This window comes from Pavona decussata, unplaced genomic scaffold (assembly GCF_977016875.1).
Source record: "Pavona decussata unplaced genomic scaffold, jaPavDecu1.1 SCAFFOLD_45, whole genome shotgun sequence".
In the NCBI taxonomy this organism is placed as follows: domain Eukaryota; kingdom Metazoa; phylum Cnidaria; class Anthozoa; order Scleractinia; family Agariciidae; genus Pavona; species Pavona decussata.
This window is the reverse complement of record NW_028145467.1, coordinates 1,753,612-1,777,577: the sequence shown is the minus strand read 5'-3', so window position 1 is coordinate 1,777,577 and position 23,966 is coordinate 1,753,612. Positions and strand designations below refer to the sequence as shown.

Here is a 23,966-nt window from a genome sequence, read left to right as displayed (position 1 = left end):
TTCTTTTCTTGAGCTGAACTACTATGCAGTTGGTTATATCATATTTGATCTTCATGCGGTATATATAGCGAGCGTTTGGATTGCGTTAATTTGTTGTCTTCTCAATTTTCACTTCTAATTTCCCTAGTCTTATCATTCACCTCAGAAAATCATCCTACGCAATTCTTGTTAAACGTATTTTAAAGCAATACCACTAATATATATCAAATTCAACTTGACCGCGGGGGACAAAGAAAATAATTTGAGATTACTGTGCCTGCTGTATGAACAGACTTCGATACACTCTTTTTTTATAAGAACCTTTTTTATAAGAACATTGAGGCTGAGATTAACTAAAATTTAAGAACGTACTAAGAACATTACCCAGGATGAGAGTCAGTTAAGGACAATTAAGCTTTGTTGCACTCGCTACACATGATGATTTCTGCATTTTCGCCGCAAAATCTGGTAAGTTAATGTCACGAACCTCTGTGGTCGATACTTTTCGTAAAGCCAAATTTACCGAGAGTTGGCTGCCGCAACATCTTGTACTCAGCACTAGAGTACGTGTAAGGCGCGGAACAGAGCATGTCACAAGCAACTTGGCACCACATTATGGGGGGCACATATCGCTCTTTGGTAGGTGTCTTGGTCACGTCCGCATAGGTTTATTGAAATTCTATAACAGGTAACTTAAGAACAGCTTATTATTGCCAAAAAAATAAGAAAGTTAAGCCTCGGCCTTAAAATTAGACGTCCTTATTAAAAAAATAATAAATGAAAAAAAAAAGAGTGTATGTTAGGTTGCAATGCAGCATCGATAATTGCATAGATTTTCAATCTTTTTTTCTCTTTTATTCTTTACTTGTCCTAATCAGTGTTGAGAAAATATTGTGCTCAGACTGTACGGGCCTGCTGTTTGTATAAGAGACACGTTTAATTTCACAGGATCTGCGCATTCTACCAGTCTTAGTGTTTTGTTTTATGTTTTTAAGAAATTGTGAGACAAGAGAGGTTATTTCCTGTTTGTTTTCAACCGATTTCCAATCCACAATTCGGAAAATTTAACTTGTAAAGGTTTTAAAAAGGAATTAAATAATATCAACTAAACAAGTAGAAAAAACATTGAAACAACAGTAACAACAAGAACGATTAACAACTAAGGGCCAGGCAATTAAAACTAAGCAAGGCTAGCTTGTGGCCAGTGTCCTTTGACACAAACATCCTACACGATGACATAACGAGCGTTGATCTGAGCACGTGCCTACGAACTACGTGTGCAAGCTGAAACCAAAAACTGCCGCCTTTTTGAACTTGCATCATTGTAGGCTTTCATCACGGCAAGTCTCATTACACAGTCCTACCCTTCGTCACTGAACAGGAATTTCAGGCATAATGGAGAGAGCTTTCATTGCCACGACTGTTGCTGCCATTGTGGTCCTACATTTCTGTGTCCAAGTACAAGGAAGTGATGGTAAGTAATTTCCAGACCATAGCAGGGAGCACAGTTTATTGCATGTTTTTGTTACCTTGTAGGATCCTTAATAGCAGCTTAATTTTTGGCACTAAACCTATATATTAAAAATTATCTTACTCTGTAAGTAATGATGTTTGTAATAAAAAACATGAGAAGAAGAAGGACAGGTGAGACCAGGGAGCAAATTAATGAATACAAACATAAATGAAGGTGTTCAAAAGTGATGAAAGTTTGCAGATATGAATTTAGGGTCTTCTCGACCGACGCCGATTTTTATTGGACCTCACTGAGGTTGTATTTAATCAAAATTAAACTGCCAAATAGCGGCAATGGGCGGTCATTATTGCTATATTTATGGGGTGGGCGACGTCATGATGATCTGCCGGTACGACGGTTTGAGATGAGGATTTTGCATTAACAGCCTTTTAACAGAAAATCGTTTTGGAATCCATTTGCTGGAATACGCAGACAAAAAAAATACTTGTGAGGATTTACAAACGACTATAAAAGTCTTAGTTCCAAGTTATGTGTCTTTTTTATACAAGAAGCATTAACGCTTATATCACTTGGAAAGGCCGGGTTAGACAAACTAATTTATAACAAATCATACTGACAAAGTGAAAGGCCAGACTCTCACTTTTCTACGTTCCTGCAATGATGAGTGACACATTGTATCTTGTACGCCGGCCTTCACGTCCCAGATTGGAGAGCTTGCTTGCAGGCTAGGGAAGTCTACTGACAACTCTTACCCACATGTTTGCCGCCGTTCATCTCGATATTTCGATTAATTTAGCTTCTTGTACATAGCACACAGCATGAAATCACAAATTTACGCAACCGTAATGATCGCGATCTTTACGAGGAGCTTTACATTTGCGTTAAGTCCGGCTTTATAATATATTTTTAAATTTACGTATCTTTACGCAATGTTTAAAGATATGTGAATTTGGAAATCAATGCTGTGAGTTTGTAGCCGTTTAACAGAATGATTCAAATGATTTAGAGAATTTTCTGGATAATAAGCCCTCTCAATATCCTTACCGTCTGGTCTGGTCCGTGAAATAAGCTGCACTGTTACGCATGCGCCTCAGCTATTTGCGGGTGGGTATATAAACACCTTGTAACTGTCTACTTTTAATAAAGTGTTTCATAAAGTGTTGTACGAGTTATCGCAATGTGTGGAAATGTAACTCGCTCGTTCCATCAGCACTCGTTGGGCTGTAAACTTTCAGAAAATATAGCATACTCTTACGGCTCGTTTAAGCTTTCCTCCTTCTTGAATTAAGATGCACGGTTTTGGAGTTCGACTGATTAAAAGAAATAGCCGACAGAACATTCGACCGCCGAAAAAAAAGGATGTTGAGGAGTTTGAGAATCTCACTTCGATGAACGACACAAATTTTCGAACGATGAAACCGAATTGATGGCTCCACATGGATTTTTGACCAATCGAATGGAGAACACTACATAACGGTTAAAATGTTGTTTTCAATACGGTTAATGCGGTAAAATATACCTCTCTCAGTCTCTCTCAGTTCTGTATTCACGAGTTGGCTCACAGGAGCCTTTGATTGTATTGCCGGGCCCGACCATTGGTTGTTGCTGCAAGATGTGTTTGTTGTTATGGCGTTAAATGTGTTCAAATGTTTTCCTTTTTTTAACATCACGAAGAGGTCTAAAAACTCTAAAAGAGATATGCAAGGTCCAAAAGATGGCTAACAGCTGCGTTTTTGCCATAGCTTGGCACTACATTATTACTGTTAGCCACTTTCTTTCTTTCTTTCTTTATTGACAATTGTCTATAATTAGTTACATGTTTGGTCTTAGGTTATAATGGGGGGCCTAATGCCAAACTCCTTTCATCTTTTATGGGGTACCGGTGGCTGTACAAAGACAAATTAATAAAGAAAAACAGCGTAACGTAACGTAACGTAATCTAGTGTAAAAGTGCAATGTTCATAATTCTTATAGCGTGCAGCAGAATGGTTCGTTGTAAAGTACTTAAGACTGTTTGTCTTTCTTTCTTGCTAGCTTGCTGTCTTTCGTTATTTCAGTTTAGAATAGTCTATAGCTTAAGTGACTGTGTTTTAGAATTTGCAAAAAGCAAAGTTTCGATCCTCCTTTAATTCTGAATCCGTAATTTGCTTGGAAACGCAAGTTAGGAGTTACTTTAGGCAATTGCAACGTCATGTTCAATTCTCTGAGAGAATGACAAAAGCATTCAGTTTGGCATGATTTCAGTTTTCGTTTGTTTATTTATTCCCACTGCGCAGATAGGAAATATTGGATTTCTGTTGACCACCCAAAGTTTGCCAATTTTAAACAGTGGTTTTCGTTTCCTTTCCTTTTGAAGCCCTGTGCTCGCGTGCGACACAGCATGGACTTTGTAGCACTTCTGTCTTTGGTAGAATTCAGCATAATTTCTACTTTATTTCGCAACCTTTTTGCACTGCCCGGCCCGGCCATTTGTTCATGCTGCAAGATGTCGTACTTTATTTTGCGTTGTGACGCTGAATTCAAACACTATTACAATATGTTAATTATGTTGGAGGTCAAGTCTGAAAGATTTTTTTCTCGAGGAGCGGAAATAACTGAGACCGCTGCCAAAATTTTGTCTGATAACAGTTCAAGATAACCCTCGGGGGGGGGGGGGGGGGTACTTCCTCATATGGGCTATAAAGGTATGTGTGGCCCCAAAGGGTATGGTTTTTCAGCCGCTTTGGTCATAAATAGGGTATCGATTTTAGCCATTTTGCCGCCATTTTGGTAAATAAATAGGGTACCGATTTTGGCACTCTAGTCTTGAATTCATTTTTTTTTTAGAAAAAGCTACTTCTTCATCTTGATGTTTACGGCAACTGTGTCCGTACCGCAGCGGCTGCGCTTCTCACGCGCTGGGCTCCACAGGTTTTTGAACTGAAGTTGACCAGACACTATCAGGTCATAAATAGGGTATCTAATTTTTGGTCAGGTGATAAATGGGGTAGAGAAAATCGCAGATTTTGGTCATAAATAGGGCAAGGGTTTTGGGAAGCGGGCAGCACACCCCTATCCAACTTTTCTGGGAGTACCCCCTCGCCCTCTCCCCCCCCCCCCCCCCCCTCGAGATAACCGAAGCTAATCGTGTGTGAAAAACAATGACCCTATGGAACACTGGACGGAAATTCTCTTCGGGGATATTGAAGTTTCAGTCCGCCCTTCTCATCGGAAATATGGATCAGTAGAGTCTTCCCTGTGTCGGTAAATTAATAGACTTGATATGTCTGATAAGGATACGATAATCTGACGATATCATTATTAACACAATACCTGCCCTGTACTGGACAAAAATTGAACAATTTACGGTTCATGGCCAGAACAGCAGACATGAAGAAATATGATGACATCTCAGCTACCCTGTCTAAAAAGTCATCTTTGCCTCACGAATTTTTTTTTCTTTGTTCCTTGTCAAGTCTCATTACGAAAGGTACGCCAAGTGAATCACTCTGTGCCCGTTATATGAGGTATTTTTATCCCAGCACTAAGTTTGTAGAGATCATTACAGTTGTCGCATAAAACGACGATTTTTGAAAAAAATTAGATGATATGAGAGCAATTAGTTTGCGCGCGCCCGCTTTACTTTCCCTAAGAAAAACGAGGAATTGCTCCTAGTATAGTAATCGGTCATCATACGCTAATAGAATAATGCAGCATTTTATTTGGCAAAAATTATTTAAGATGACCTTCCTAATTGTACGAGTATTTTGTTTTCCTTTTCTCACATTACTTCAATGTGTTTTTTCCCTTGTTACTTTCTTTTCTTTAGTCTCTTTCTTTTTCTTTTTTTTTTTTTTTTTAACCTTTGCATTACTGTCGACTACTATATTCGTTCTACAAGGATTCTAGCTGAAGAAGTGTAACGTTTTTTTCTCAAGCTTATCTCGGTTTAAAAACTTGTGACATTTTTTCTTTGTTTTGTACCTTTTGTTGCCTCACACACCATTGTCAGTATTGGAGTTTGCACCTTTTATTTCTTTTGTTCTACGTCAAAACGTTCAAGTGTTCAAGTGTGGCTTTTATATCACATTTTGATTTCCACAAAATGTTCAAGGATATGAGCTTCTTTCAGGGGCGGGTTTAAGGGGATTGCTAACCCCGCTAAGAGAGCTTAAAAACACATAAAATCTCTTATTATGTAGTCTATCATTGTCATGGCTATGGGAGTTATTTTGATAAAGCGTGATGCAGACCTCAGAAAGGGAGGTTAGAGGGCTAGAGGGCTCATCGCAAAACCCAAGTCAAGTCTACAACACCTGAACTGCCTGGAACATAACACGTGCAGGGTTGTGTATCACAAATTAAATGCGTTCAACCTCGTTCTCAGGGACCCAGAGAACGAGCTTGAAATAAGTTGTCACCAAAGAGGGGCATCCCACGCTCTTCATTTCGGGAAATATCTCCTCGGAAGACTTTACCCGCCTCTGATATTCGGATTTAGGACCATTTAGAGATTAAGAAATTTTAAACTATCAAGCTTTATACTTCGGCAAAATGACAGCTCAAACTTTCGTAGCGCAGGTCGTGAAACTAATTCCTCTCGTTATCGGAGGGGCAAATATGTCGCTAAAAATGCGCAAAAAAGGTCAGGTGGCATTTCCTAAAGCCAATAACACCTTGTAAATTCGTGGAATAAGGTTTCATTCCCTAAAACTTTCTTTAAACTTTAATTTTCAGCTAAAGGATCCGAACAGATCAACTTTAATTAGCTTACACATCATGATATGCCTTTTCAAAGACATAAAACCATCTGGGAACAGATGAGGCAATAAATACTTTAAAATTGTTTTTGTTGGGTACCGCAACAATACACATTGATGAAACAGGAAGGAGACTAGGCGGCCGATTTCGCGAACATCTTCGAGACGTTGAAAGATATGACATGGGTGCATCTACAACTTAACCAGTCGCTCGACACTTTAGTCTACTTACCTAACCACTCTTACAAACACATGCCAGTCTGTGATAGTTCTCTTCATCATGGTCACACAGAAACCCACAAAACTTTAGAACAAAAATGTATTTTCCAAATTGGCACTCTCAAAGCTGCCCAAGGAATCAACGAACGCTTTTCATTCGACTAGTTTATTCTTGTTTTCCACGTTATCATGCTCCCACCAGGAGAGTAGCTCGACTGCTCACTATAAAAACACGTACAATCCACAATTATATACTCGATTCGCTCTGACGAAGGGCTAACGCTCGAAAGGTCAGCGCTCGAATCTCTTTACAGTGGCCAATTTGCCTTCGCTTCTACTCCCCACAGACGCAGCACCGCATTTTTTTTAGAAACTAATCCTCACAAAGGAAATGGTATCCCACTTTGTCGAAGCAGGAATTCACTGACTTCCTCGGGGAAAGTTCTCAAGTCAGTGAAGACGAGCTCGCCTGACGGACTTCCGGTTAAACAAGCAATCAGTTTTTGTTGATCAGTTCATTTTAATTCTGATATTAAAAACGTAGCACAAGTTAGCAAAGTCAATTTGATTAGTGACACTGTGAACTATAGTAAAACTCCGAATCTTATCCTTTTACCTTCTTTAAACATGTAAAAGTATTTTCCATAATTGGTACAATTGTTTTCAGATAAGATAGTAGAATATGAAACAGTTCATTCTATGACTCGTGCGATGGGGGGAGAGGGGGAAATTGGTCCTTGTTATTGGCAGAGGGGTCGCTGATCGGATAGGGGCATTGCGCTTAATTGAATAAATTCTGCTCGTAAATTGGTATCAGTTTGCCTACTGTCAGTGCTTATAGAAAAAATGGCGTATTTTGCTCAAAGTGCTGCTCGAAAACAACATTCTTCTCGATATTACTAAGCCTAGCAAAGTTGTAGCCACCTTTGCTGTATCTGCTGTGTTCGCCAACATGGCGCCAACATGGTTCGTTAGGTTGGTGAGACAGGCGCATGCTACAAGATTTACATTATAAAGCTTGGTAAATTTGATTTTTTTAAAAAATATATTTATTATATCTCGTGTTACTGACTTTTCAGTATTCTGCTCAGGGTTTGCTAAAATATGCGGTATTCTGCCGACAGAATGCTCAAAGCCGCGGGTGACGGATTATGTTTGAAATTCTGCTGGCAGAATTCATCCAAGCCTTTTACAGCCTCTCCGCATTCCATCGTTATTTTTCGTACATTTGTGTAGAAACCTTTCCAGTTTTGTGTGAGCCAAGTTTAATCCAAACACAATGAAGTCTAGAAACATATTGCAACAACTCGAGCAAAAAAAATAATAATAATAATAATAACAATAATAATAATAATAATAATAATAATAATAATAATAATAATAATAATAATAACGGCTAAAATGACTCTCAACTTAACTATAGTCAGAATGTATCAGGTCCCCCCCCCCCCTCCCCCACCCCCGGGGGTCCGCTCTGGCCTCAGTACCAAAAATAGGCCTAAGAATAACACATGAGCGTCAGCTGATGCCCACAATTCAAATATTCTTCCGCACCAACTTCCCTCCTGTCTAAGCACAGTGCTTTAAAGCTTGGTCATCAGGAAAAGTGAATATCCGGCATGATGGAGAGAGTTTTCATTGCCGCGACTGCCATTCTTTTCCTAAATTTCTGCGTGCAAGTACAAGGCAGCGGTGGTAAGTTACTTTCGAAACCTTAACAGAGAGCACAGTTGATTGGATGTTTTTTTTTTTTTTTTTGCTGCGGTTTAGGTTTTTCCTAAAAATATCTCTTCGATATTTCAAGTAGTTTTCCGGAGAAATCCTTAAAATCTTTGTAGCAAAAATTCCTTCAATTTTTGGAAAATTTGTAAAATTCTTGCACTGTAAGAATGTTTGTAAAAGAGAAGAATGAGATGGGGACCACGTTAGAAATTACAGAAAGATGTTCGAAAGATAGGAAGGCGTGGAACTGAACTAGCCTGCGCGGCAGCGGCGCAAGCTAGGGAAAACTAAAGGTTTGAAGACAATCATTTATCCAGAGGTTATATCAACGCCGGTATTTTGTCGTAACTAATAAAAACCTGGCGACTAGCGAGATTTTAGTTAAACCCATGGAACGCTTCTATGGGCCAAGTTTGAAGTAGTTAAAAAAAACAAAACCTGCTTTTCAGGGAAACATGCCTACAGTCTTTCCTTTCACAGAAGGAAAAAGAACAGGGGCTAATTGGAGCTAATTGGAATACGAACAAAAAGAATACTAAAAATGAAGCCATTTTGGAATGATGTTTATTGTCAGTAATAAAAACCGCGACGTTTCCGGCTTTGAGAGGAACACGAATCGCTCAGCTAGAAGTTTTCATACCATGACAGATAAAACAAATTATTTTTATTTAAGAGATTTTCCAAAGTTTGTTTTAAAAGACTATCAAAACAATTTCATTCATGTAAGCAACTTTGTATTTGTTAAAAGCAGGCTAAAAAACAACACATACTATCGCGAGTTACACAAAAGAAAGCTTAATTCTATTGGTTTTATGGGCGTGGACGCTTTTGAATTTTGTCACATCCTTCAGAATGTTTTGATGAATGTTTTCAGTCTCTATTTTTCTTACTCCCCGACAAAATAACAAAGGAATGGAATCATAACTAAATAACCATGTGTTTATTAATTCTAAAAATAACAATTAAAGAAAAGAAAGGACAATAGGACGCACATTTCAAAACCCGACAGACATGTTGGCAGCAGTTCGATCCCAGCCAGCCGGATGCCGGCAGAAACATGCTTTCTGCTTTTTCAAAGGGACAACACAGTATATAGCCTCCCACGCAGTCGTTTTTAGGGGAATCGTATTTCCTCCTCCCCACAAACGCCTGCTTACCCAAGCGCCACATTCCTTTCCGCCGCTAAGCCAATCACAGTGAACCTTCTAAAATCTGGGAGGTTGACCTTGACCTCAGAACGCCTCTCTCGGGAACAGTGAAAAACATCACAACGGAGACAGAACTTGACCGAGCTTACATGAACTTTTAGCACCGTGTACCCTACGTTCAAAATTTCGCGTGTAAATGCCTATCAACTGACTGCAATAAAAAATTCGAGACGGGAAATAGCTATATTTTCGTCAATTTGCCGACTGGTTACGCAAAGTCGCTTTAATATTTATCAAGCTTTGCCTTCAATCTTGTCGACCTTGTCGATGTGGAGGAAACCGAAATATTACCCGATATGTCGGTAAACTTTAAAGATTTTGCAGTTGAAACTCGTTTCGTTGTTGCAATTTGTTTGGGGTCATGTGTGACGTTTTCCACAAGGACCACAAGTTGATCGGCTCTTTGTCGTTTAACTTTCCGTTTAATAGTCTTTAATGGACAGATAAATACTGCAGATCTCCCCTTGATACCTTCTACATTCTTCCTTGCTTTCTCGAATCGAGTTAATCTGTCGTAGCACTTCGTACAAACAAACAAATCTGCTCCAGAGTTTCCGCACCCGTAAGAGGCGATATCTTCACCGATTGTCAACTCGATCAGGCGGGGAAGATCGATTACACTTTTCCGAAGATTTTGACTCTCCCAGCAGTGTCAAAACGTTGCACAAGAAGCGCTTGTATTCACATTCGATATTTTTTTTGGTGTTTCAGCCATGACCAGCCATTCCAGTAGTGAAAAAAATATATATATTCCAACTTAACTCCCGCATCTCTCAAGTCTGTATTTAACAGAGACTGTAGACACTGTACCAAGCTCGCGGGAAACGGAAGCGACCATTGTAACCAGCAATTTGATTTGATGTCATTAAACAATGCCTCGATGGTAATTGGCTAGGGTGCTTGGGGATTAAAACAATGGGAAAGGAATGTGGCGCTTGGGTAAGCAGGCGTTTGTGGGGAGGAGGTAATACGAGTCCCCTAAAAACGACTGCGTGGAAGGCTACACAGTATAGTGGTAAGTTTAATATGTCTTCTTTCAGCACCGCTTTTATTTTTTTAATATGACACCAGAGTAAATAAAAGAGTTCTCGATTCAAAGCTTCAGGGTATATCGTTGTACTTCTGGATTCTATTGAAATGGCTTGTCTGTAGGCAAGATGACCTAAAACCGAAATTATTGCTATGGAAGCCGCGTGCGCATGTGTGTGGTATGTTTTCGTAAAAGGTACTTCTTTCAGCAAAGTAGACGCACTTTGCTAAAAAAAAAATAGAAATTAAAACGTTGCGACGCTAGCTTAACCTCATTATCGAGTCACTGACTTGTTCTGGCGTGGCTCGTTGAATAAAAAAAAATGGAATAAAATGCGAAAAATCAGCCATTTAATGATGAAGTCAATCTTAAAAAAAATTTCTTAATAAGGTGACTTGTTTTTGTTTTCGCCCTGAATGTCAAAAATGTTTCATTGTCTAGCAGTTATGACCTTGAGTTATGCCAAAGTGCTACTCAAAAGAGCGTCATGTTTATTTGGGGATTGTATGATGAGCCATAAGTAAGATTATAATTCTGCTGAGCTGTTTCATTATATTTTTCCCCTAAAAAAACCCTCGTTTTTACTGATCAGTGCACTGATAATCAATTGTTGCGATGATACGAGTTCTCATTGTCAGAATGACACTCGCTTGTCGTTCAAATCAATATTTTCGATAATTGTTACAATGTTTTCAGATAACATAGTAGCCGAGATATGTAATTCACTTCAAAAAAGTAGGCCAACGGACAGCAGTTTATTCTATGACTCGTGGATGGTGTGTGTGTGTGGGAAGATGGGGGGGGGGGGGTGCTTCTTATTGGCATAGGAGTCGCTGATCAGATAGGGGATAAATTCTGCCGTCAATGCTTATAGAAAAATGGCGCATTTTGCTCAAAGTGCTGCTCGGAAACGATATTCTTCTCCGCACAATATTACTAAACCTAGCGAAGTTGTAGCCACCTTTGCTGTATCTGCTGTGTTCGCCAATATGCCTAATACCCCTTGGTTCGGAGTTTATTTATTATATCTCTCATGTTACTAACTTTTCCGTATTCTGCTCAGCGTTTGCTAAAATATGCGGTATTCTGCCGGCAGAATGCTCAAAGCCGCGGGTGACGAATTATATAGGTTTGAAATTGGCGGAATTTAATTTATTGAAGCATTATACAGCATCTGCGCGTTCCATCGATATTTTTCGTACATTTGTGCAGAAACCCTACCAGTTTTGTATTAATCCGTTTTTTAATTCAAACGCAATGAAAGTCTAAAAACACATTACAACAACTCCAGCAAAATAAAATATCAATAATAATAATAATAATAATAATAATAATAATAATAATAACCGGCTAAAATGACTCTCAAAATAAAGTCAGAATGCACTACGTCCGCCCCCGGGGGGTCCGCCCTGCCCTCAGTACCAAAAATAGGCCTAATAATAACACGTGAGCGTCAGCTGATGCCCACAAGTAAAATATTCTTTCGGACAAACTTCCTCCTGTCTAAGCACAGTGCATTAAAGCTTGGCCATAGAAAACGGTGAATATCAGGCATGATGGAGAGAGTTGTACATGTCATTGTCGCGACCGCCATTATTGTCCTAAATTTCTGTGTGCAAGTACAAGGCAGCAGCGGTAAGTTATTATCAAACCTTAACAGGGAGCACAGTTGATTGGATGTTGTTTTGCTGCGTTTCAGGTGTTTGCTAAAATATCTCTTTGATATTTCAAGTAATCCACTGAGAACTCCTTAATATCTTTGTTTCAAAAATTCCTTCAATCTTTGAGAAATTTGTAATATTCTTGCACTGTAAGAATGTTTGTGAAAGAGAATGATGAAATGGGGACCCGGGTAGAAATTACAGAAAGATATTGGAAAGATTTAAAGGCGTGCGGACTGAACTAGCCTGCTCCGCAGGCGGCGCAAGCTAGGAAAAACTGACAGTTTGAAGACAATTATTTATTCAGAGGTTATCTCAACAACGGTATTTTGCCGTAACTAATAAAAACCTGGCGACTAGCGAGATGTTAGTTAAACCCATGGAACACTTCTATGGGCCAAGTTTGAAGTAGTTAAAAATAACGAAACCTGCTTTTCAGGGAAACATGCCTACAGTGTTTCCTTTCACAGAAGGAAAAAGAACAGACCTAATATTCCAAAATGGCTACCATTTCAATCCGGTTTTTTGATATTTAAATCCGTCCTTCTTACCTCGTTCTCTGAGCTAAAAAATGAACGAGGTAAGAAGGGATAATTGGAATACGAACAAAAGAATAGTAAAAATGAAACCATTTTGGAATGATGTTTATTGTCAGTAATAAAAACCGCGACGTTTCCGGCTTTGAGAGGAACACGAATCGCTCAGCTAGAAGTTTTCATACCATGACAGATAAAACAAATAATTTCTTTTTATTTAAGAGATTTTCCGAAGTTTGTTTTAAAAGACTATCAAGACAATTTCATTCATGTAAGCAACTTTGTATTTGTTAAAAGCAAGCTAAAAAACAACACATACTACCGCAAGTTACACAAAAGAAAGCTTAATTCTATTGGTTTTATGGGCGTGGACGCTTTTGAAAATTTGTCACATCCATCAGAATGTTTTGATGAGTGTTTTCAGTCTCTAGTTTTCTTACTCCCCGACAAGATAACAAAGGAATGGAATCATAACTAAATAACCATGTGTTTATAAATTCTAAAAATAATAATTAAAGAAAAGAAAGGAACAATAGGACGCACATTTCAAAACCCGACAGACCTGTTGGCAGCAGTTCGATCCCAGCCGCCCGGCGGGATTATGACGCCAGAGTAAATAAAAGAGGTCTCGATTCAAAGCTTCAGGGTATATCGTTGTACGTCTGGATTCTACTGAAAATCGCTTGTCTAATCTGTAGGCAAGATGACCTAAAGCCGAAATTATTGCTATGCAAGCCGCGTCGCATGTGTGTGGTATGTTTTCGTAAAACGTACTTCTTTCAGCAAATTAAGGCTGGTTTCCATGTGATCGCAGACGATCGTGGATCGCAGATCGCAGATCGCAAATAATCACAGACGATCGCAAAAAAAGGCTGTTTCCATATAATCGCAACGATCGCAGAGCCGACCGTAGCCATCGTTTTAGTCAGCGGAAATGTTAAATATACACGCGCGTGTAGGCTAAAAAGCAAACAACATCGCTAACGTGGAAGAGCGGAAATTTTGCTGTAAAAGCCGCCGTTACACGTTGAAACTTTTAGCTGAAACTTGTGTGCAACGGCGAACGAGACCAGTTTCACGAAGTGGTGTTACACGGTGAAACTCTTGTTTTTTCGCCACTGAGACCGTTGCAAGCCGTTGCAGAAGTAGAAAGCGGTTCTACTTTTCGTGAAACTTGTCTCGCAACGGTAGTTCGAAAAAGTTTCACGAAACCGACCATGTTACACGGCGCAACGCCTGCTGAAACTTATTTCGCAGCGCCGTTGCACACAAGTTTCAGCTAAAAGTTTCAACGTGTAACGGCGGCTTAAGCAAATTTACTTCTTCTGTTTGTCATGAAGAGAGTCGTCGTCAGCTCCAAAACCGTCGAAAACATCGGTTTTGGATTCGATAACGACCGTACGCAGTTCTTATGTTGCGAAATTTGGCCTCCGCTTCCCCGGCCGATAATTTAAACTTCTGCCCGAATTTGCACAATGAACAACAGTTGGTCTTTTTGTTCTTGCCTTTGGTTATTGTTAACACAACTGAATCATTTTCAATTGAATGGACACATCTTAGGTTTTCATCCACAGGATCAAAAATTAAACTACCTTGTACAGTTTAATAAACATCACAACAGGAAAGTACTGCTCAGTAGCTTTCATTTGAATGGTCACTTTAGTATGTTATCCACAGACTCAAAAGTTAGAACCACCTTATAGAGTTAAACAGCGCCACAGGAAAGAATTGTTCAGTCTAGTCCTTCACTGACTGATCACACTTAACGATCTTATCCACAAACTCAAAAGTGAAACCTCATATAGCCATTTTATGCCTCAAGTTTTAATTGTGGTGAGTGAAACATTAAACTCAAAGGTGGCCTTTACATTCACTTTGATATGTTTAAACATTTCTCTTTTTCTGTGTCACAGGTGACTCATCAACGAGCGGCCTGGAATGTGAAATAAGGGCGTCCTGTTTCCCGTCGCGTGACTGTCGTTACTCCAATCAGATGACAGTTGCCCCAGACTCCAACGTGAATGTAAACTGCTCGATCGGAAATGGCGAAACTACACTTGGCATGACATGGCAACAAGTGAAGGAAAGAGTAAAGGCCAATGCTGGCCTGGTTTTACAGCAAATCAGGAATTCAACATGTCGATGCACCCGTATACACTTCACAAGTAAGTTACCCTTTTTATTCTCCTAGATATCTACGGTGCGATGCTCAAACGCGTGAGAACTTAACGGAATTAATTCTAGGTCACAACGTACTTACCCTTATATCGCGAACCGAAATTTGCCAAGGAGGACTGGTGACAAGGCTGCGTGAGATCACTCTCCAATTACAATGATTCGAAGATGAGTTTGAACTCGTGAAAACCATCTCAGGGTAGAATTAGAAGCTTTTTTTAAGAACTCCCCTCAAACCGTGATTGTAAGATGAAAGATTACAGTAGGATGAAAGTATACAACGACGGTGACGGGTGAAAAATAATATATTTATACGCCTAGGAAAAAGTCAAATTAATCTTGCTGTCAGTCAATGACTGATTAAATCTGATTTCCGGCTTTCCACCAGTCACTTTTAGCTATCAGGGAAGCCTTGTTCCAAGATGCTATTAGGTCTGCATATTATCAAAAAAAGGAGCTCAGACAAACTATTTTAAGCGCACACGCACACCAATGATCACAAAAGTTTACGCTTGCCGGTTATTATTGTGCTTACGTCTCAAGCGAAAACCAGGCTTTTGAAATTTAACAATGGATTAAATATCCACTAGTGGGTATTCCGTGCTTGAAGCTGTGCTTGTGTCGGTTGCTTACACTTACATTCGATTACGCATGACGCTAATGAATTCGTGACTTAACAGGGAAAATTGACAATATTCGTAAAAATACTAAAAGATGAGGAGTAAAGGAGAATGTTCCTGAACAACAATCCACCACAAGGCCCGGTTAACTCAGAATATTTTAAATTCTTACTGCCTTGTTTATATGATACGGTATTAAATTTAACGTAATCTTTTTTTTTTTGCGTATTAAAATTTCGCGTTTTTTTTTTTTTTTTTTGAAAGCGCAAAATTCGCGAAAATTAGTAAGATTAAGGGACATGCGTTCGTAATTGCAACTTAAAGTCTGCTTCTTTTTCTAGGAGAGCTACAGTTAATATTTAGCACGACCTCGCCAAGGCACATTTACGAGAACGAAACAAGAGATTTGAAATGCGTTTTCAGGGGCTGGCCTCTTCCTCGTGTAATTTGGTACAGGGACCGCAAACCAATCATCAATGGATCTGAAGGTTTTTACTTCACACAGAGGCTATCAGATCACGAGACTTTACATTATGTTCTTCGCATTCCACCAGGCCGAGAAGAATATGAAGGATATTATTCCTGCGTTGCAGAAAATGGCATTCCAGGCTGGTCGAGTAAACAGTCCTCCCTGATTCAGGTGATATATGCATGTAAGTGATCGGGGTTTTTTCTTGCTTGTAGAACCGGAAGTAATTGCCCTCGTGGCAATTTCGCGCGTAATAATAACATAGTACTGACATAGTACTGATCGTCAAGATTGCGCAGTGTCCTGATTCTTAAACAAATTCTCCAAATTAGTGCCATCACAAATAAACCAAATACAGCGAGGAGGATATCCATGCAAACATGTTCATAATGCAGCGGGATTAAAGGGGCACTGCCACGAAGATTTTGCTGCATTAGTCGAAGATGGTCAAATATTTGTCTAAGAACCTTTCCTTCAACGCGAAATTGCTCTTAGAGTTTGGCAAGAAGCTATTAAGCGATTCCTTGAAGACAGAACTTACTGTAATCAGTCTTTTTAGTGATCTTTAAGATATACAAGAATAATTTTTTTTCAAGTTGCAATCCATTTCCATCATAGCCATCTGCAGCCAAAGATAATTAATACTAGTTTCTGTTCACTTGTGGTGTTGTTGTTAACAAAACTGAAACATTTTAAAGTTTCTACAAATACAGATATATTTTTTTGGCTATTCAATGTGACACTAAAAATAGATGACACTGCCGCTTTAAGAAAAATGGTATATTTTCGTTGTCAATCAGTCCGATTGGCCTTGTCTTATTTATTTTGAATACGCCAGAATTTTCACTCCAGCGTGAATATTATGATAAACCAATTAGATCGCAACACTGAACAATAGAAGCGTTTGTAAACAATAACAAATGGGCACAAAGCCTTTTATGTGAAAGTGGCCCCTTAACCGTTTTTCTTTTTTTTCTCGTAAAAACAACGTAAAAATAGTAGTTTCTCAAAGCAATGTCCCTGGCACTCGTTTTAGTTTCACCTGTGACTTTGACAGCTTGAACGAGATTCGAACCCATAGCCTCTGAGATACCTGTACAGTGCTCAACCAACTGAGCTATTAAGTCAACTGAAAGTAGGTCATTTCCTAAATTTGTAATACGTATACCCGTAGAGGTGAAGAGATATTCGCAAAATAGCCAGCTCTCAGTTGGTTTAACAGCTCAATTGGTAGAGCAATGCACAGCTATCGCAGAGGTCGTTGGCTGATTTTTCTAGGCTTTCTTTCCACAGCTGTTTAATGTGTACATAACTGCTATGGTCTCTAACTTGTTACAAATTTTCCTTGTTTTTTTTTTTTTTTCTTTTTCACTGAAAAAATACAGTAACTAAAACTGCTTCTTTTCACAGGCCCATGGGATGACATTCCAATCCCTAAACCTTCAAAGATTCACGCGACAGCCTTTACCAACACCACCCTAAAGTGCTTGGTTGACGGACAAGTAGATTATGAGTATGAGTGCAGTCTGAGATGGAATTTCAATAGCAAGTCGGCGCCGCTGCAATCCGGTGAGAAGTATGAACTAGACTTAAGGGAAACTCGAAGCAAATGCAAACAAGCTTTCACCCTCACCATTACGAACGTTACGGCTGATGACTCGGGCACGTATAGCTGTCACATGTCCTGTGAATGGGACGAATGGAAAAGCACTTCAGCAGCCGTCCATTTGGAAGTTTCACCTCAGCCAGTGGGTAAGACACTCTGATAATTTTATCTGTGTCCCCTGAGATTTTCACAATTCTGAATGTGATGGAACACAAATAAAATACAAACTGCGGTGATAGACATAATAAACTTGCCCATTTCTAATTATATAAGCTGACGTTCCGTATGCGAGTCAACATACATTTCAAAAGTGACCGTTAAAATTTTTTTACAACTATGTAATAAGGGGTCTGGAACCGTTATTAAGAAAAACAATCTTAACAACGAATCTATAAGAGCTACGGTTAATTAACAAAGCTTCAGCTTCTCACTGCTGACGTTGACATTAAAAGCTGGCTTAAGTTCTTGGATAAACAAAGTTTCTTTGATTTTACAATGATAATCACTTTTGCCGGACGCTGAAAAATATCAAAATGATCGCACTTGATATCGTGTCCGGTGGTTTTGACATGGTCAGCAACGGCTGACGTGCCGTCATTTTTAGCGAGGGCCTTGAAATGATGGAACACCTCCTGACACCATCCAGCTTAATACGAATGCACCTCGCCGTTTTGACCACGTTTTTGGGGCGTACACAGGAACATGGTCGTCATGTTGTCATATTGTAAAACTGGTTAACTCGATTGTTCAACCTTTTCGTGGTAAAGTGTTTTACAAATTTACCCCATTAACAATGCCTTTACACAAAGGCCTAATCTATACTTTTAATTTAGCTGAGACTAATTAAGCCGACGGTTTGTGCCTAGCCTTAGTTAGTAATCCACTTTACGGTGTCGAATTTGTGTGTAAAATGTTGACTTATTTCCATTGAGCTACTTATACTTTCCTAACAATTAATCATAAAACAAAAAGGCAGTGGGCAAGAAGACTAACCTTCCTAAAGTGGTAAATATATTTGTCCCGAGGTATTGCTGACTACTAATTAAAAGCTGGCTGACAAACGCCAATCTGAGATCTGGAAAGTAAGATGTAGGTTCTGAATACGTGCATGGTAAAAGGCATATGTTTGTTCAATCTTTGCACTGAAGTTTATGACGCGAGTTTAGGTTCTGGATACGTCAATGGCTTCAAAAATTTCAGGATGGCTTGCAAATCCTGGCGGTTAGAGGTTAAAACCGATCGAAGAAATTTCTCAGGAAGAGCTTTATGCCTGCCTTAACGTTTTTATGCAATTACGTTTACTTCAGGAGAAGTTCATCTACGAAATCCGTACGAGCGGCGGCCATAATGTTCGTTTTCGTCGCTCGGCACCACTCAGCAAAACATTTGCACAAATGTGCACTGCTCTTACGCTTCTCGATAAGCTTGAAGTTTAAAAACTTGCACTGAATGCTTGTCTCAGTGAGGTTGTACCTCGTACACTTGGACTTGTCTGAAGTGTTTTAAAACGTTTGCGAGGAATTCAGTTCAGCATATAGACTTTCTCAAAGTCGCTCGCTTGCTTCTCTTTGAATGGACCTGGCGCGAGCGACTTTTATCACTTGCAGCGCGCCAAATTTACAGGAGGAATTTTCCTCCTGTCGCATTATCCAATCAGAACCAGTGATATGAAAGTACCCGTCAATCAAGCCAGATCATAACCAGACCAGATCACGCGCAAAGCTGTTCAAACATACAACACTAGCTCTTCGATAGCGATTGTTATTTCGGTCTACGACCAAGAACTTCTAAATTCCTCGCACTGATTACACGTTCATTTAACGACGCAATTCGTGTATGGGTTGCAAAAGCAAAGTACAGAGATGTCCGTTAACATCAGCGCAAAGTAATCGAAAGTCACTGTTGTGGAAAGGACGTGTTTTTATCGGCGCCTACAGGATGATCGGGAAAAAAAGCTTGACCTTTGAGGTGGCCCCATTCGTTTTCGATTTTCTACGTCACGGCAAAAGAAAAGAGGTTATGACCGTTGGCATCAAGAGGCGATCGATCGGTATTTTATGCTGGATTTTAAATGAGTGTTTTGATAATAACGAGATAACCCTCAACCTTGTTCAAGCATTTTTCGGCCGTTAACTTGTTCGGTTGTTATATACCGATACGGATTCGGCCGTTAACCCAAACGAGTTAACGGCCGAATTTCGTTCGGTATATAATAGGAAACTCATTAGAGCCGATACATTTTATGTTGTTTTCCAGGTTTTCCCGTCAAGACAGCACTCTGGATGTCATGCTGTGTAGTGCTTTCATTTTAAAATTTATTATTGCAGTAGCAGCGCTAGCAGTAGCCGGTATTATTATTATTACTCGCACATTCGAAGTAAAGCATTTTAAAAATCTTCGCGAAGCGAATCGACATAATTTCTGCAGTCATCAAAATGTAAACAAAATCTTCGCATGAACAGTGTGTAGTACGATACAGTCGTTTCGCGGGGCTGATAAAGAAAATGACTTGTCCTTTCACTGTTAAATGCGTTGTCAACGTTTGAAAAATGTTTTGCAAATGCGTTGGCCCAATTTTTAAATGATTTTCAACGTATTTCGGTTTTGTTCGGAAACATTCCCAACGTTTTGAAACGCATTGAGAAAGTTTTCCAATGCAATTGTCGGCGTTTTCAAAGATGCGTTGAAATGACAAGAATGCATTGAGTTGACAGTTTGACAACTTCGCACCCTGAAAAGTTCGCGCCAAAATGACGTCACTTGATTCGATTTCCAGCAAGGGAAACAAGTCGAGCTCTCGCTCGCTCGCTCGAGCTCTGACGATCGCGCTTCGCGCTCTCTAAGCTCGACTTGTAAGCAAGTCTATTCAGCATAAAAAAAAGCCGTCCTTGATCCCTTCCTTCGCTCGGCACCACACAGCAAAACATTTGCTCAAATGTGCAAAACTATTACGCTTCTCGATGAGCTGGAACTTCAAAAGCACTTGAATGCTTGCCTCAGAAAGGTTGTAACTCGTACATTTAAACGTTTCTTGAATTTGAGATGTCCGACTTTGTCCGATCTTCTTCGCTTTCGATTTTTCATTCAACTAGCTGCACGTGTCATGTAATCATTACGTTTCGCGGGCTTTGGTCGGAAGTTGCCTCAACATCCAGTCGTTTTAATTTGAAAGAAATTTTTACTGAAAATAAAATTCAGTAAACTTCAACAGCAATATCCAAACGCGGAGAATTTAATAAAACAATTATTCCATGAGCGCGCGTTGGATATGGTAAATAGCCAACGAGGCGCGAAGCGCCGAGTTGGCTATAACTAATCTCATATCCAACAAGCGCGAATTATATAATAATAGGAAATTAATGCTCGCGTTAATTAAGGTATTGTAAATTAACGCGACTTAAACTAACGCGAATTGAAGGAAAAATTACTTTCCAATAAAGGAACTTGTCAAAATAAGGGAAATTAACGCGATTGTTGGGACAACAGAAACAAATTTTATTTTAACCCAAAGTGTAAAGATCCGAAATGGAAACAATGTTGTCACATTTTCCACGATACCGGCGGATCTCCACCCTTAATTATAAAACCATGCTTTTTCCTTTCAGGAGTGTATCGAGAATTTGGAGTGAATATAATGAAAATTAAAGTCGCAGAAATTTACACCCCACTTAATCAATGACGTGGAAATTAACATTAACAAAAATTAACGTGACTTAAATTAACGTGAATTCAAGAAAAGGAAAAGAATCGTAATAATTCGGTTTTTATTAGAAGGACATAATGTCAAACGTAACAGAAAAAAAATGCACATAACTTAATAAGCTAACAATTTCAATGTGAAAAAATGTTACCACCTCATGCATATGATACCAACATTAAGTGAGGGTTTTAAGTAAATAACTGATTTAAATAATTGTCATGTGCAATAAGACAGTAATTTTCTTGTGGAACGCGGCTCATTTACATCAATATCGCGTTACTTTTCCATACTACATTTTCTCAATACAGGTAAGCTACCTGGTGCAGTATTTATCAGTTACAGCTCAAGTGACGTTGACTGGGTTACTGAAAACCTGACCTCCGTTCTCAAGGGACACAAGATACGCTATCAGCTGGGAGGGCCAATCGACCAAAACATGGCGGACATAGTGTACAACAGCAGCCTTCAAGTGTTTTTAGTTGTTTTGTCTGACAACTACTCGACCATGAACGTCTGTCGGGAAGGGGGGAAGACGAACGTCCTGAGGAGAGTAGGCAGGGGAGATTTGCCGCTGATTATTGTTTCTATCGACAAAATTAGGACAGGGCGTTTGTCCGATCTCGCTTGTTTGGGAAAGCAAAATTTGCTTAAGTTCGAGGGGCACAAGAAAAAAGATTGGGAGAAAAAATTGGTGCAGGCAATAGTAGGTGCTAAAGTTGTTAGGCTTTGAAAGAGTACCTCCCAGACCCATTTTCGAGCTAGTAATTTTCATTTTTGGGGATAGCACTAGCTTATTTGAACGTGTGCTTATTTTAATTCTAGCCGAGGTGAATTGTCTGTTTATTTGTCTGAAGGTGTGTGCAGATACATTTAAAGGCTTTTTATAAAAACAATAAAGACGTTTGCTTTGATAAAAAGTCATGCCTCTTGTTTATATAATTTGAAATGACGTATTGTGTGTATACTCAGCTAAATTAGTGGCGCGGTGACACAAATTATAAGGCGCGAAGATCATTTGCGAGTTTGGAATTGGCCATTTTTTTCGAGGCTTCTTGGGGTTTGGACGTTTTCTTGTTCCATTGTTTTGAACTTTTAAAAATTGTTTGTCTTTAAAACAAGATTTCAGAGCCACGGTAAAAATCTGTAAAATGAACTTCGTTTCGAGCAGTTTGATTACCCTTCATACGTCGTCATTGTTTTCCTTTGTAACCACGCTTTTCTCAGATATGCGCGTCGCTATGTTTTTAATGAGATATTAAAATAATGGAATTAAGTTATGAAAGCGGGAAAATACGCTTTTTTCCTAGCTTAAAATAATCATTCAGAATTGGCTTCCACGTTCCAAGATTTTCATTGTTGTTTAGAACGGCCGAACTCATTCCATGCCGTTCACATATCATTTCAATTTCTTCAGAATTTTCTCTGCCTAAATAGACCCATTTCTCTGGTCAAGTTCTTAGCACCCTCCCAATCTATGTTTCCGTGCATTCTACACTGTAGCGATATGAAAAGTAAAAAGTTTCACAAATACTATTAGTTACTCTTTTGAGTGCAGAAATACTCTCGTTGCAACGGTCCTCTTGGACGTATTGAATGTTTATATCTTTTTGTTTGTTGCTGTTTTTGTCGCCAGAAATGACGACAAACAGAAAACTATAACTACCTTAGCTTTGTCATTCAATGCGTACAAGGTGTGTGAAATATGAGATAATGTAACCATTTTTTTCTACCCACCTCGATTAGCTTTCGCTATATGCTGGTAGTCTTCGCCTGTACAATACGAAAAAGAGCTTTTCAAATAAAACGATGATAATGCGATGGTGTCCTTCCGATCTTCAAAGTACCACCGCTGTACTATATTTAGAATAATTTTATGGTATCTTATTAGTTGGTTTTGTCATTTACACCCTTGTGCCCTCTTGTAGGCTCTGTAGTTGACAGTCCTTCTAACTTGGCTCGTTACAATATAGTGATAGACAGTTTAAACGTGTAGTCAATATCATCGTACACGACTATTGTAGACTCTCGCAATTATGGGCATCAAATAGCGGTCCCGAAGGTGTTTGCCGATGGCAAGAGTTGAGTTAAATATTTTACTCTTCCCTTTAAATTTTTGGGCCTTCGAACCACTTCCTTATGATTTGGCCCTCTTATCCCAGGTATCCAAAAGAAGCTAATGTTCTAGTCCCACTCAACTTCAATAAATGGATTTATTAGCCTTTTGCTTTGGGTCAAAAGTTGCTTTATTTAGATACGAAGAAGTTGTTATATTTAAATTCAAATACTTTGTTCGTATATAAATTGCTTCCAGATCACAAAGTGAGATGAAATGTACTGAGTTTTCAAAGAAAGAATGAGCCACAACATTAAAATGAAAACAGTATAAGCAATGTTGTATATTAATACAGATTATTTCATGAATCACACATTTTCTTTTGTTATTCAACATCCTTTATTTAACTTACATCCTTCATGAATATTAAACTAACTGAAACGAGGGATTTATACAGATAAATCCCTCATTTACATTAGCAGTACTGCGAGAAACGCACACATCAGGTTGCTTCTATTGTTCTCCGTTTCTCACCTAAGTGTGACGGTACTAATTAGCCGGCGTTTGTCCCCTTGAACAAAGAAATAATTTCATGAAATAAGTCAGATAAATACCTCGAACGTCGGTATTAATCCATATACATCCCTCGGGCCTACGGCCCTCGGGATGTATATGGATTAATACCTCCGTTCTCGGTATTTATCTCTTACTTAAACGGATTTTAAGTGCTTGACAATTGGGGCCCAGCTTTTTCAAGTTGGATTTCCATCTATGA

At 39.1% G+C, this 23,966-nt stretch overlaps 1 protein-coding gene across 3 annotated transcripts; it reads left to right on the top strand.

Moving 5' to 3' along the window:
* Positions 1-1,292: 1,292 nt before the first annotated feature.
* LOC146482624 (uncharacterized) lies at positions 1,293-22,956 on the top strand. 3 transcript variants are annotated; one of them, XM_085106909.1, is made up of 5 exons: positions 1,293-1,453; positions 14,482-14,733; positions 15,705-16,016; positions 17,243-17,584; positions 21,447-22,956. In XM_085106909.1, exons 1-5 carry the CDS (start codon positions 1,375-1,377, stop codon positions 21,866-21,868), a joined length of 1,407 nt encoding a protein of 468 aa, XP_084963035.1. In that variant the 5' UTR covers positions 1,293-1,374; the 3' UTR covers positions 21,869-22,956. The 3 variants fall into 3 exon arrangements, with proteins under 3 accessions (XP_084963035.1, XP_084963036.1, XP_084963033.1); XM_085106910.1 differs by lacking the exon at positions 1,293-1,453 and adding an exon at positions 7,966-8,106; XM_085106907.1 differs by lacking the exon at positions 1,293-1,453 and adding an exon at positions 11,855-12,006.
* Positions 22,957-23,966: the final 1,010 nt, after the last annotated feature.